Source organism: Mya arenaria, chromosome 13 (genome assembly GCF_026914265.1).
Source record: "Mya arenaria isolate MELC-2E11 chromosome 13, ASM2691426v1".
In the NCBI taxonomy this organism is placed as follows: domain Eukaryota; kingdom Metazoa; phylum Mollusca; class Bivalvia; order Myida; family Myidae; genus Mya; species Mya arenaria.
In genome coordinates this window covers 22903915-22918996 of record NC_069134.1, presented here as the reverse complement: position 1 = coordinate 22918996, position 15082 = coordinate 22903915, and the positions used below count along the sequence as shown (strand labels likewise).

At 33.7% G+C, this 15082-nt stretch overlaps 1 protein-coding gene and 1 pseudogene across 1 annotated transcript; both read right to left on the bottom strand.

Annotated features, from left to right (window-relative positions):
• Window positions 1-6576: 6576 nt before the first annotated feature.
• Window positions 6577-9004, bottom strand: LOC128215135 (uncharacterized; annotated as a pseudogene).
• A 435-nt stretch (window positions 9005-9439) lies between these two features.
• Window positions 9440-11538, bottom strand: LOC128215134 (uncharacterized). Its single transcript, XM_052921854.1, has 5 exons — window positions 11041-11538; window positions 10643-10823; window positions 10329-10430; window positions 9875-9985; window positions 9440-9590 (listed from the first exon to the last, which is right to left on the bottom strand). The coding sequence occupies exons 1-5, from the start codon at window positions 11483-11485 to the stop codon at window positions 9440-9442; spliced, it is 990 nt and encodes a 329-aa protein (XP_052777814.1). The 5' UTR covers window positions 11486-11538.
• Between the last annotated feature and the right edge of the window lie 3544 nt (window positions 11539-15082).

Below are 15082 nucleotides of genomic sequence, written 5' to 3'. Positions count from 1 at the left end.
TAATCGCCATATGCAATTTCTGTTCATTTTCAAAACATGACTTTAGGTTACTCTAAAAGCAAATTACTGCTTTGGATAGATAGGATATTACAATACACTGATTTTGGGAAATGGCGCCAAAAAGTTAAAATACGATGTATTGACACAAAAACAGTTCTCAGAATTTAAAACAAATATTTGTTGTGCAACTGATATGGCGTTTGACGTAATACATCTTAAACCGAGTGTGATTATTTAGACCTGTGCTCATCTTTATAAAAGAATATGTTGTTGTGTATAAATCTTCTAATCATCAGTTACTTGAAATGGTTTCAGATATAATAAATTTAAACCAAATGATGGTCGGTTAAGCTTGTAACTTTGATGCTTTGCACCAAAAGATGTCGATTAACAGTATTGAGAACTGTCAGTTTAATATCTTGTGTGTGCCTGAATAAAGCTGCTATGCATTTTGACATATTATATTCAACTCGTGCTCAAGTTCATGATGGTTCAAAGGTCGTTTGGGCAATTGTTATTATACATGTAACTGTAAGCTCATTTCCTATCGTATATAATTAATAAATTGTACAATGTACACATACCCAGATGGTAAGTTCTCAGTATCCCAATAGTACCCGTACAGATGCTGTTTTGTAACTTATTCATTGGTTTGGGGGCACATTGCTATTTAACATATCTAAAAACATATAACATCCATGTATAAGTATTTTCTATAAAATTGAAAAAAGTTCATTCAATAGTTGTCCTTGACGAAATGTATTATAGATATATAACGATATATGATGCATACTCAGAGAAGAACAAATACGAGACATTCGACCTAGATACAGAAATAACGTCATTAGTAGCCAGTTAAACTAACATGGTCAGTCTATGTCCGTATAACTAATTTCATTTCGTTTCGCGTCTTCGGAAAATCAATGCTTTGTTCTGCGATTACTCTAGCGAATTGAATAAATATGCAATTTATCATTATTTCCGGTACCTCTCACGACGACTTATCGTCAACGTGGCAATTATGTAGACAGTTGATACATTCTGAACATAGTGGATCATCTTGCACACGAGCTTCCTCGAGCTCCACATGTAGGAGAACAAAGCTGCAAACTGTAAGAAATTGATTGGAATAAAATCAAAGTTATGAATTGTTTGTGTTAAAATTTGATGTTGAGCTAAACTATGAACTTATATTTCTTAACACTACCCGGTGCATTGTGATTTTAACTATTTAGCACAAAATAAATACTAGTTGTTCCTTCTGCATTATGTTTGTTTCAAACACGGCCCCTTTGCCATTTCCTTCACCTGTTTTTAAGTTGAACTTTTAATGGAGATCTTATTAAACAGTGAAATTTGTCTGTATAAGTGGATCAAAATGCAACTGATAATCATCAAAAGCACAGTGTCTTTTGTCATAGCAATACGGATAACTACTTAAAATCGGTTTGCCGTCTGCACGATAACCTCATGAGTGCAATTCGTATAAAACGGTTGAGTTATCATCTTTTTTAAACGTGCTTTAAATAGTGCCGCGTAACATCGTTTGAGACCATTTCATCAGTAATACTTTGATCATGTAAATGCGTATGAACATGATGATAACCAGCTGTTTGTGATGTTAACTATTTAGCACAAAATAAATACTAGTTGTTTTTACTGCATAATGCTTGTTCACAACATGGCCCCTTGAGAATGAGGTTCTAAATCCTCGTTGGAGTACTGGGATTTGAAACTAGTTAATTTTGAATTCAAATTCATCTACTCTTGTCTTAATACATTTGCAATACAGATAAGGCTGTTTCTCCAAACACGCAATAACATATCATCTAAATAATAGGCATCTCGAAACAAAAATAAAACAGGCATGCCTAAGAATTGGAACATGAGTCACTGCTTTTCTAAATAACTAGACATTTAAACAGATAAAATAAGTAAATATATGAACAAAAACATTTGTGAATTTTTGAATAATGATATCTGATATCATGTAAAACAAATTATCTTAATTAATATTTTGTCTAATTTATAACAAATGATGTTTTAAAATAACTTGTTTTTGATGCATTGAAATATCCCAATCTGCTGTGTTAAAATGGAAACCTGAATGATATTTGATACGGAGAAAAACCTTTTGACCATTTACTTATATTCCAGTTTGCTGTACTAAATAGCTCTGCTGAGCATACATAGTTGTACCTAACAAGGTCGAAACAAAACATATATACTTTTCGGACAATAGCATCATCAAATATGTATAGACTGTTTGTCGTTTTAGTTCTAAGTCCTGTAGCATTATCGGCCACCTTGTGTCTGAAGCGGACTAATTTTACGATAGAAAATTCGTGTTAACATTCAAAATGTCAGTATGTGTGTCAAGTCTCAAACCTGGTAAGAGGATCAAACAATAGAATATTGCGGTCAAAGTCTTCGTAAGGCTTTGAATATTACTAAACAGTATATTTTCTAGGTGAAAAGTACCAATGGTAATTATATTCAGGCAAGTCATGCGTTTAAAAGTTCATCACACATTGGCAAACTTTTTACAGTTTCATACCATGTAAGTTGTCTACCAAAAGCATGTTCTCTACACAATACAGGCACATTTTACAGTTAGCTCCTGTACTTGTTTTGAAGAACAAATAATGTACAGTATGTTATTATTCGTTGTCACCGTGTTGACCGTAAACAAAATCTGAAAACACACTCAGAACACTCTAAAACCAATACATTTTGGAATGTTCTGTTAAACGGCTGTCGCAATTGAACAGAAACAGAAGTCGAAATACTGTTTCCAAAAAAATGACAAGTTTTCGATTATCATTATCGTTTTCAGTTTGACCTTGGTCGTTACTCCTTGTTTCATTCAAGCATATCCAGATGAGATTTTGGCTTCTTGTCGTGTCAATGAGTTACTTTTTGATTTTCATAACCAAATGATATACTATTCAGTTCTTAACACTCTAAACATTTAATATGGTATACACCTTGGCTAAATTTTAATCAACGTATCCGATGTAGAATTAAGCTTCTCATTTGATCAAGCCATTGACAATTATGCAATATATGTATGCCTGGCGAGCCCATAAAATATTGGCATGAGGATATTTGAAAAAGAATTGCTTGCTGATTAGTAATCAGTGAGGTAAGAATATAGGTAATGTTAAATCAGATAAAATTGCCTTAAATGCCATATGTTGAAAAATTGCACCTATGTGTAGGTCTATATTGTAATGAAACTCTGTGTCCATCGTTCGACGCCTTCACTAGCTTAAGAATTATATTGCCTCAGTGTATATCCTTAATTTAATTGAATAATTAACCAAAATATTCAGAAAAATTAAATTAAATTGAATAAATCACCAAATTAAACAGAAAAAATCTTCAGACAATCTGCTTTCAGTTAAAATTAAACTTATTAATCAAGTAAAATGATCGACACAAAATGGTTGATAATCAAGCACTTCCATGTTATATTCATGCAAAGCCAGCTTCAAATAATATCAAAAACCTTCCTGAAATATCTCTTTGGAGCATGACTAATGATATTGAAGTTATGAGTGACACAAGTTGAAAAAGTCGAACATGTTTTCTCATTCAAGGGCTAAAAAGTGCAGAAAGACGAACCACAGATGCACAACTTCATAACCAAAATAACATTTCGCCAATGTTTTTGACTCAACTGAAGGTGAAATAATTTTAGATTTTATAGCCACTGTTACTGCCAGTGTTTGCTAACTCAAGGGCAATAACGCTGGTTTAACTTCGTGCAACGTGAAATGAAAACCCAGGTTATCAAATTTATTTTTAGGGACACAAGTGCGCGTAATACATACGAACAGAATTACAAACAAAATCATGCACTACGAAATAGTGCAAATCTAGATGCCTTCCCCCATTTATTTGGAGGGGGTGGGGCAAGAAAATGTTCAGAGCACGTGGCTTATGTTTGAAATCGTCTGATAGTCATTACATAGTTTGCTAAAAGTTTCCCAGTGATGAACATTTCATTGTACGGCCTTGGTCGTTACATGCTTTACACAGGTATAGTTTTGAACAAAAGTTATTCTATAATTGCAAAACTCAAATCGGAAGTAGTGTTAATGTCACTTTAGCATTTAAACAAGTGATTGAAGTTCATCTGCATTTCGTTATTAAACTTAACTGCATTTTTATATAACTCACACTATTTTAAAACTTCTAGGGTATATTTATTTGATATACCCAGTATATAAGGGATTATCCATATTCAAACTGACAACAATTGATTGAACACAAAATTAGAAAACAAAGCTGTATACGTTTTTTCAAGAGGCCACCATAGCATTCAAACCGTTCCTTGACTTTATTTTAAATTGATGTTGAGTTTGTATTGACTGCTTGACTGATAACGTAAAACGAATTTCCCCATAATAAGTAACCACGGACCTAAATATCGAAGAAAAATAATCAAGACTCTCATCTGGTAATACATTTGAAATTACTTCAGTTTTAGAATCTTAACTTCTATTTCGGTGAACTATTTCTTGCATTTCCGCCGGAATACAAAATAAATTGACCTTCATTTTGCTTGAACGTCAGCTCAATGAGCAAATATTAGGCAATATAAATAAAATGGTTAAGAGCTTGTCGGCGGTCTCTTAAGCAATGGTACGGTTAAATAGAAAAGATCGAATACTGAAGGTTTCATTGACAGCAATTTTCTTACCATACATCATATATGCAAATAAGCTGATTATATTGACAATGACTTCGGGATTTCTATAAGCTTTTTAATACTCGGCAAATTTGTATGTGCATTTGAGGATACAACATAATTAATTCATTGCATTACGGAATCGCTACAACGCAAAAGAGAACCCCCCCCCCCCCCAGGTTTAATGACGTTTTATTCGACAATATCAAGGCTACATTTTCAGGTGGCATTGTTGTGATATCTTCTCTTTTTGAAAAAAAGATTTATCTAATAAAATATTACTTGCTGAGCTCATTTTGCACAAAAACCTATTGGCAAAGGCTGTAGATTGAAGATTGCACGCCCCCCCCCCCTTAATATGAACTTATGTCCAAGTAAGCATGACATTTGTTTTCAAATATGTATAAGCAATTTCTTCGCAGGCATGCTGTTTATTGTTTATGATATCAAAACACTATTGCAATTTAGATGAGGACAGTTTAATTGACAACAATGTTGATGTCCCAGGATCACGACATCAAATGTGTCTAATAACCCAATACACGACATATTGTACGTCTGATATCCTTAAGGTATTAGCCATGTAATACTCACTTTTTTAAAAGCTAAAAAAATCAACATAGTTACAATCATGATACACTATGGGACTTATATCCAAATTTTGAAGATTTTTTCACCATGAATTAAAAAGTTATTTGTGTTTTTTGTGTCCACCCCCTAAACTTCATAACAACACAGAACGACATGTACATTTTTTAACTTTTTTTTAATTATTATCTCAAAATCAGAGATTGTGACTTAAAAACATAATTGCATGGTGATATAGACATTTGCTAACAGGAAAATAATGTTTCAATGACAATTGTATAGAAAAAAAAGAAAAAAAAAACACTTTTACTTATCTTTGCACTATTCATAAAATAGCATTTTCTGATTAAAAAAAAAATACAGCAATTTTACTAAATTCATAAAAAATAGTAAAATATAAGAACAGCTGGTGAAAATATTTTAAATATTTTCTTTGATGTCTATAGAACAATTTAAAAGTTATTTTTTGATAGTTTACCATGTACTTTGGAAGAAAATATACAATATGTCAAGTAACCATACATTTTACAGCCAATAAAAATGCTAAAAAATCAACTCAAATCTTGTTACATAGTGTAAATCTTAAGTTACTACAAATGTTATGTGTTTTATTACAAATTAATGTATTTTACCCAAGAAATTAAATCAGATTACATTCTTTAAACAGAACTGGTGGAATAAAAACCAGAATATGTTGGAAAAAATAAGTTCTCGGCTTAAAAATACAACCGCTAAGCAACATCGAGGGAAATTCAAATAAGACATAAAATAATGGAACCAGTGTGATTTTATTTTAGTTATTGTTTTTTGTTTTCTTAATTATGATTACAACAAATATGATAGTTTCATGCAGGAATCTTTTAAACAGTTGTTATCATGCAAAAATATGTAACATTAAAGGGACTGTATGATAAAACAGTGAAAAAAAAGAAAATTGTTGAAAACTGACATAAACTTGGTATTGATGTGTACAATGCATTGGAACATACTAACTGAAGTACCAAATAGTTTACAATAAATTTATTTTTCACATTTTTTCGTATTTTTTCATTCTGGTGTATAGTCCCTTTAACTATGCATATATTTGAAAATTACTTTTCTTTTTCAAAATATTGTACCAGTTTTGGAATAACAACTTCCAGAGTTCTTTTGGTATTTGTAACACGTGGTTGTCCTTCTGAGTTTTTCATTGTAAATATGCTTAAAAAGCCATCTTCACCTGATCTATCATATATTTTTTTTAAATGTGGAACATTTAGACCAGATCCAGCTATATTTTCAGCAGTTGATGATTACATTACACCAGATGCTACCAATCTGGATAAACTTGGCATGTTCTTGGCACGTTCTTTACAAGATAAAAAACTAAAGTATGCAGCTTTTGCTGGAAAACTATTTTCCAGTACGCTTTTATCTCCATGATCATTTACGGCTTTAGAAACAAGGCTGGCTAAACTTTTTACATCTTCTTCCGCATTGTGTGCCTTGTATTCAATACCGAGAATATCGTGGACAATATCCTCTTGTTTATAGGAGGATCTCTTTGGGAACACTTTCCTGAATAAGGGCAATGAATCAATCATTCCATGTGTATGTTCAAGCAAAAAATCACACTGATGAACACTAGTATAGGCTGACATGATGACTGGAAAATCAAAACGCCTCCCATTGTGAGCAACAAGAAATGCGTTTTTATGCTTCTTGAGCCAGTTTAGGAAGTCGATGGAGGCTGATTTCCATGAACTTGGGGTCACAGGTCTACCATCCACCATCATTTCCCTATCACCGACCATGGTTATGCCTGTCACCTGCTGTGCATTGTCCGAGATGGGAATCTCCGGGCGGATGTAGCAGTTGAAGGTTTGGCCAGATGACAGTTCAACGGCAGCCAGTTGAGTGATGTGAGGCATTTGTCCCCCACGTACTGAAATGTAAGGTTGCGCATTTTGTTAATTTTCATTACTCATTTAATAAAGGGGTTTGATGATAGGGTGTTTTTTTTTAAATTTATATACATGATGAAATATGTTGAACATGGACAAACAATGAAATATGAGATGAAGATGTAGATGCTGACGACACAATACTCAAGGTTATGACAATGGCATGCCTAGTTTGGCTTGATCGCAATATTATAAAAAACATACTGAGATCAGTTGTTTCTAGGTCAAAGATAACATAGGAGGGTGACCCTGATGGCACTGTCACTGGCTTGAACACTCCCCGTGGAACAGGATCGGGCAGCTTTTCCGTGTCTACATGCTCCTCGTGTCCAATGCCTGCACAGAAAAAAAAATGCTTAACACAAAAATATGACTATGCATAAACTGTAAACATTTTTTTAACCCTATTGCTGTTTTAAAATGAAATATAAGACAAGGCTTACCTGACTGATATGATGCACCTTCGAGAGCTTCATGAGCTGCCTGTGTTACACATCGATCTTGTTTCAAAAACAGACGTCTTCTTTTCGTTGATGGTAGCTGGGATCTTTGTTGGCAATGCTTTCTTTTCAGACCGCATTTTTTGGCATACTGCACTGTGTGTTCCCCTGGTGACAGACCGGCCTCCACATTCACCTGAGTTTTTAAACAACCTCTTAATGTTGATTTAAAATTGTTTTAACTTTTTTTTAACTTTAGTTATATTTATTTATAAACTATACATAAGAAAGAAGCAATATAAAAATGATGGTGAAAGGGTTTTTGTATGAGTATTTCTAACTTGTTTACATTCAGATTTATAAATAATATTATATTAACCATATGAAGTCATTGCAAGTGGTTGTTCTGCATGTTGTTGTTGTTATACAGAGCGAAATAATCTACTACTTACTCAAAATTCTTCTATCCTTACAGGATATATTGATGGCTGATATCATCTATAGAACTAGAACAAACTTCAACTGAAAACAAAGGGATGAACATGAAACACTAACAAATCTGAAACAAAGCATTTCTTTTAAAAAGTTGGGTATGACTGGATAAGAAATTCTTATTAATAAACCACTGCACATTATACATTTGAATATGCATGAATGTGGTCAATTCCCCAACATATTAAAGAAAATACTTTAGATAGGTGCAATCTGATATAATAAATAAACTGTATAAGCATAAATAAAAACATGTGCATCAACATATAAAACTCTATCAATAACAAACTTCAAGAAGCAACTTTCAGTAACAAAACATTTTACCTGGGGAATATATGCCCTCCCCTCATTAATAAAAGCTGCTGTGGCATGGACTCTGAAATCTAGAGCTTCCGAGTTTCCATAGTGAAGACTTTTGGGAGCTCTCAATGCAACCTCCCTATTCGCATGTTCACATTGCTGACTAGACCCTAAGTCAGAATACTGATGTGATCTTGCAATGATTGGTGCCATAATAGTGTCCAGTCGTTCACGCAATTTATCACATTTCAATGGCCCCTTGTATGGAAGACTACGATGGAGGTACTTTTCGCCCGGTTTTCTTTTGTATCCACAAAATCTGTCCTGACATAAGGTGTGATCACCAAAGTTATGTGGGATGATAGCTTTCAAATTGTCTTCTAGTCCAACTTTGTCTCCTTGGTGTTTAGAGAATGCATAGGATATACACTTCGAAATGTGAGTAATTGTGTTCACACTCAGTTTCAATCCCTTTTCACTTTGTAGTGTACGTAGATGTTTACCAATATTTTCACAACATGGTTTTTATCAAACCTCTTTTTCATTTCCAAGTTGAGGTTGGTCTTCAATCTCGATATAAGGGTATTGTCTCCATCCCCTTCAAGAATTTCAACAGGTGTTCCTCCACTGTTTAACTCCTGAACACATATCTGTCCACTTACACTCTCCATCAGTCTAGCACTACCGGTGTGGTTTTGAACACAGCGATGACTTCTTACAGGTTTACCAGGTTTGTTTCGCCTCCACCAGTTACAAGTTCCACACGTCCGATGGCAGACAACACTCTTCACAACCTTCTTTCCATATTTCGCACGGCTCATGAAGAATGTGTGGGCTATAAATATTTACAGATTTTATTCAAAATTAAAAATAAATAAAAATACAGAATCTTTATTCTGTAATTACTTATGCATAATAATATCTAAAATGATTGCGACACATGTTATGTTAACGCTAAAAAAGTCCCTTTAGAATTTAATTCAAATACATGTCAAACTGTCAAATCCACGCTTTTGCCATGCAGTGCCCACAGCACATGACATTCCATGTCTGGTTTTACATGGAAACAGGACTGACAACCTTTTCCTGGACTGGGACTTTTCTATGGGAAAGATGTGTTGGTGCGTTCGCCTGAAATGTATTGAAAAATAATAGAAACCAGACAAAATAAATTATTTCTCTAAACTACATTACTTATTTGTAAAAACAGCCTTTTTGTCATGAACATTAGAGGAATTTCACAAGTAGCAAAATGCTTCATGGGACTGTGAAATATAATATTATTTTATACGCACTCAACAAGTTCTTTTATCTATAATCTTAGACTGAACTCAACACGTAAGCTGTTCTTTTATCTTAAAAGAAGTAAAAAGTGATATTGTAAAAGCATTATTTTTAAAAACATATGTTTATACCGTCTACATGTATTCTTTCTGTGTGGTCTAATTGGAATCCCGCCATGTTCCTCGTCAATGTCTGTCCAGCCATCATCAGGTGCTGTTGACCAGGCCTGTTCAATCCTTGTTCTGTTTAGGACAGAAATAGCATGAAAACATACTGCTTTAAATTTTTTCATTACTTGTCATATAATTATTATAATGTTATTAATTAGGTGGTTTTAAGATGGTCGAGTTATTTGTCAGAGATCAGGAGTTTTGGTCTGAGTCAAAATAACTCGGCAATATTGAAATCATATAACTACTACTGTAATGAGTAAAACTTCTGACATTGGGAGGAAAAACATCCAAAATAACCTAACAGTACCTGTATACTTTGATTGAAGCTTATTTCCTGTGTCCACTCATGGATTCTTATTTTCAAAACTGGACTATAAAACAATTCATTTTGTACTAAATACTAAATTAATACCTTGTTGAAGGTGATGAATCTGGCAATAGACCAACTCCAAGGTATTCAACATAGTTGTCCATGGTCTTCATGGCTGTTGCAGATTCCTCCTCAGCAACATCTCTAACAAGTATTAAATTGGTCAATATGAGTACTAACAAATCAAACTTGCAAAACAATAATAAAAAAACCCTATTTCTGCATATCTTGAAAGATACAATTTAATGAAATTGTAATTCTGGGAAAAAAAGATGTCTGATAATCATTGGTTACCTTGAAATCATAACACTAAGATATATGTATGAATACATGTTCAGTACATCCTAAGAGCTTACTTCATCTCTGACACAAAAGCCTCATTTGCTGCTTTCCTGGTAGACTTGGCTGCTACATTTTCAACATACGATCCCGCTCGCCTTTCAATTGCCTGCAGGTTATTCCTATGGACTGGTTTTATGTTTAATGTTGACAACATATTGTTGACCTTGCTGGATCCACCCAAACCATCAATCATTGCTGAAAATATTTTAAAAAGGTAAAGCTACTGTAGCATTCATATCCCTATTACAAGGCTGCTGTAAACATATATATACAAAAATTTATATTGCTTTATACTATTAAAACTGTATCAAATGAAAAGTGTACTGTCAGGAAGTTTTTTTCATACATAATATTTTTAACATATTACACTTTAAACAACAACTTAATACATATTAAAGACTTGAACACCGACCTGTACCAAGTTTTGTATTTGCAGCAAAGCATGGCATTCCCCTTTTCTTAACTCTGTGTGTTTTTCCATAGGGAACACGGTTGATGGCAAGACAGTCATGATTTTGACATCTGACATACAAATAGCCTCCTAATCCCTTCTTTAGCTCACCAACCATATTGTCGAATGTTAAAGGCCCCAGTCGGCATTCACAGCAATATTGTAATTGTTCCAGTAAAAATCCAACTTCAACTAATCTTCGTCCAATTCTCCACCCACTTCTATCCACGTTTTGCGGCAAATCAATGTGACCGTCGGCATTACACTGGCTTTTTATACAATCCCCGGCATCGCAATTAAATGTATTTGTATAGTTGTGGTCAAATAAAACTTTCTTATCACGTTTAACGACTTTTTTTGGTGATTTACGTTTATAAAAGCGGCCGTGTTCGTCTCGTTCCGCCATCTTGAAAATTCCAATAACATTATTATTAACGCGAGGAAATACCTTCCGTTACTAAAAATAGTAACATCCAGTATAGGCCGAATACGTACGATGTTCGGCACGATTTGTAACGGAGAGTGGCGAAATGTGTCGATGTTATCCGATGTTTCCCGAGTTGAATTACATGGCTAATACCTTAATACACGACATATCGTACGTCTGATATCCTTGATACACGAAATCACGTACGTCTTATATCCCTGATACACGACAAAACGTATGTCTGATATCCCAGATTCACGAACTCATGTATATCTGATATCCCAGATTCACGACATAGCGGATGTCTGATATCCAAGATACGATATATAACACGATTGGCTAATATTCCTAATTCACGAAATCACATACGTCTGATTTCCCTGATATACGAACTGACGTTCGTCGGATATACCTAATGTACGACATCACGTACGTCTGATAGCCCGGATTCACGAAATGACGTGCGTCTGATATCCCCGATTCACGAAATGACGTAGGTCTGATATCCCTGATATACGAACTAACGTCTGTCTGATAAACCTGATATACGAGATCATGTTAGTCTGATACCCCTGATTCACGAAATGAATCATGACTATGTACGTCTGTTGTTTTTAATACACGACATCACGCATCTATGATATCCTTGATACACGACATCACTCACATCTAATACTCTGTACATAACATAATGTACGTCTTATATCACTGATACACGACCTCATGCGCTTTCAATACGTTACGAAGAAGGTAGAGTGGCCGGCAACGATGTAAGGTGAGATTCTCTCAAGCCGGCTCATTGACATGACGGTATAGTCTTTTATTTTTTCATGTTTCCTCAGTGTCTACAGGCACCACAGCTCTCCGAAAACTAATATACATTATAGCTGTTTCTACAAGCACAATTGCTTATAAATGCATATGATTTTATCGCATCAATTCACATTCAAATATTTAAATTGTAAGCAATTATCAACCCCGTTCTTTTATTATATAACTTAATGGTAGGCGTGCATGTAAAATTTAATAGACTATCCACAAACTATTAGATTCAAATATTTGTAACCATGTTTCTACTTATTTTCGTTTCTAATATAAATATTTAAGATTCAAGATTTCGAGTGGGCTTTTCGAAGCAAAACCAATACGTAGTTGCAAAAGGAAATTATTTTCTGATTGCATATTCATTTAAAAAAACAAGAATAATACACTCTTATTCCTTGATTATATCTGTTTTGAATGTAACCAATTTTAATTATGATTCGGTATTAATTTAAAAAATGATAATATTTTTCCCAGCAAGCATGACTTCAATTTCTTCTTCGTTGAAAAGGCCATGTATTCTTAAAAACATACAAGAAAGCCAATGCCACAGGGAAATACAAGTATTCTAAATCTGTAAACGGTTTAAGTGAGGCTTTTGGAACTATGCTGCAAAATTGCAAAATATGGAACCTGTTTTAGTTAGTAGGTAGTGTGAATCACATATTTCATAAACATCATCAGGCTCCTTCGGCTCAGCATTCTCCATAGTTCACCCGTCCCTGTCGTTTATTTCAAGCCAATAGGTTACGGAATAAATATACAAATGTAGGAAGCGAGATTTTAAAACTTTAAAGGTCAATTTACCACAAAATACATTTTGTGGTAATTTTCCTTCAGCATTTTTGAAATGTGGTATTTTAATTTCTTAACGCTTTATTGTACAAGAGCTTTGGTCTATCGTTTTCGGTTTAAAAATCTAAATGTATGCTGATAATTAACCACGTTTGGGCGTTATTATTGTTATTTTTATTATTGTTAATTATTGTGACAACTGTTTTAATCTTATACCACCACATTTTGAATACTTTCTAGATAATTTCATATTGGTTTGTGTATTCAATGTTCCGTCCCAATTTTACAAATGTTTTAAAAAAAAAATGTTTTTACAGGTCTGCTCACCTAGTTCAGTTTGACTTTAGGAACAAAAAAATTGATCTGATTAAAATGGTAACTTCATTGATATGCATCGTGTAGTTTATCGTTACTATTCGTTACGGTTCATTAAATTACTGTATATAACATTGACATGTACATATTAAAGGAACGAGTTATAACACGATTAACCTTTTTTTTTTTGGGGGGGGGGGATTTCATTCTTAAGTTTGGATAACAATCTCAAAATTGTTCAATACATCTAAACGGTTGTTTTGATAGATTCTTGATCCGCATTTTATGAATAGTAGTGTGAGTGTTTTTATGTCTCGTTAAATGGATAAAGCTTTTCATCGTTTTACAGTTTTTACTAAAATACATGTGTTATTGCAAATAATGAGCTCCACACAAATAACCGGAATCTATACTAATCAAGTAACGTATGGGAAAACCAATCTTAAATTACAGTGGTTTTAGGATATTCACTTGTATATGGGTGATTGATGCATATTATTACAGTCGGGATTCAAAATTAATTGAACTTTGTCTAAACGTCAGCGCCTTGTGAACACATTACTCAATTAGACAATTTGAATTTGGTTTAGATCTTATCCCCGTTCTCTTAAGCAAAGCTCTACTAAAATGGAAAGATTGAATATAAAAGAGCCAATACTGAATGTTGCCTTGACACAAGACAGCCATATCGACTCAATGTGCAAATAAGATGGTAAATGACAATAGCTAGCTTCATGATTTCCATGTTTATAAGTTACTCGGCACCTGTTAATTCAAAATACAACATACATATTGCACTGCTAGAAACATTGCATTAATACGAAATCGCTTCCAAATGGTCTTTCCCCCAGCATGGATTAATCGAGTATTCGTTTATGTCAGTGACATTGCTATCTTAAGAGTGTCATATTAAAAGTTAATACAAGTTCGAATAAGTAAGTCAGTATGCCTATTCAGATAAATATAGAAGGTAAAAAGTAGATGATCATGGGTATTGATGTTGGCAGGTTTGGAGCTATCAAACCGGTAAATTGCCCACACAGTTCAATTTTACTGTGTGTTTTTGTTATTGCTTAAGGCAACACATTTTTCTGACTATTACTAGACAGTTTACACGGAAGGAAATAAACTGTCATGCTTGAATAAATCATCACAATAGATTTGAATGAATAATTACTAACGTTTTATGCATACATACAAATTAGATTTTATTATATCAAACGTATTTTCATTTATTGAAATGTACCATTCGTGCCAACTCAAAGGATGGTATCAGAGAGGGTTACCGTACCACATTGTTTGTCAGGCCTTTTTTATTCAAGAGCTTTCGAAATTTAAGGTATTGTTCCTTCTCTTTTCTGTACTCCAAAAGATATTACGTGATCATGGCATTTACATAAACATATTAACTTAAATTGATGCATTTAACCAGTTGACTTTAATACTTTTGTTATGGATTTTCGATTAAGATATTTCATATTTTGAAAGGTTTAGTGAGCCAGGAGCTAATCCAGGAATTGATGTTAGAGGAGATGTAACTTAGGGGCGCAACCTTTTGCCATGACCCCAACACCCCACCATCTACATCGTAACCGAGCTGTACATGGTTCAAAATGCTAGCATGGTGGTTTGTGAGTATTCCCT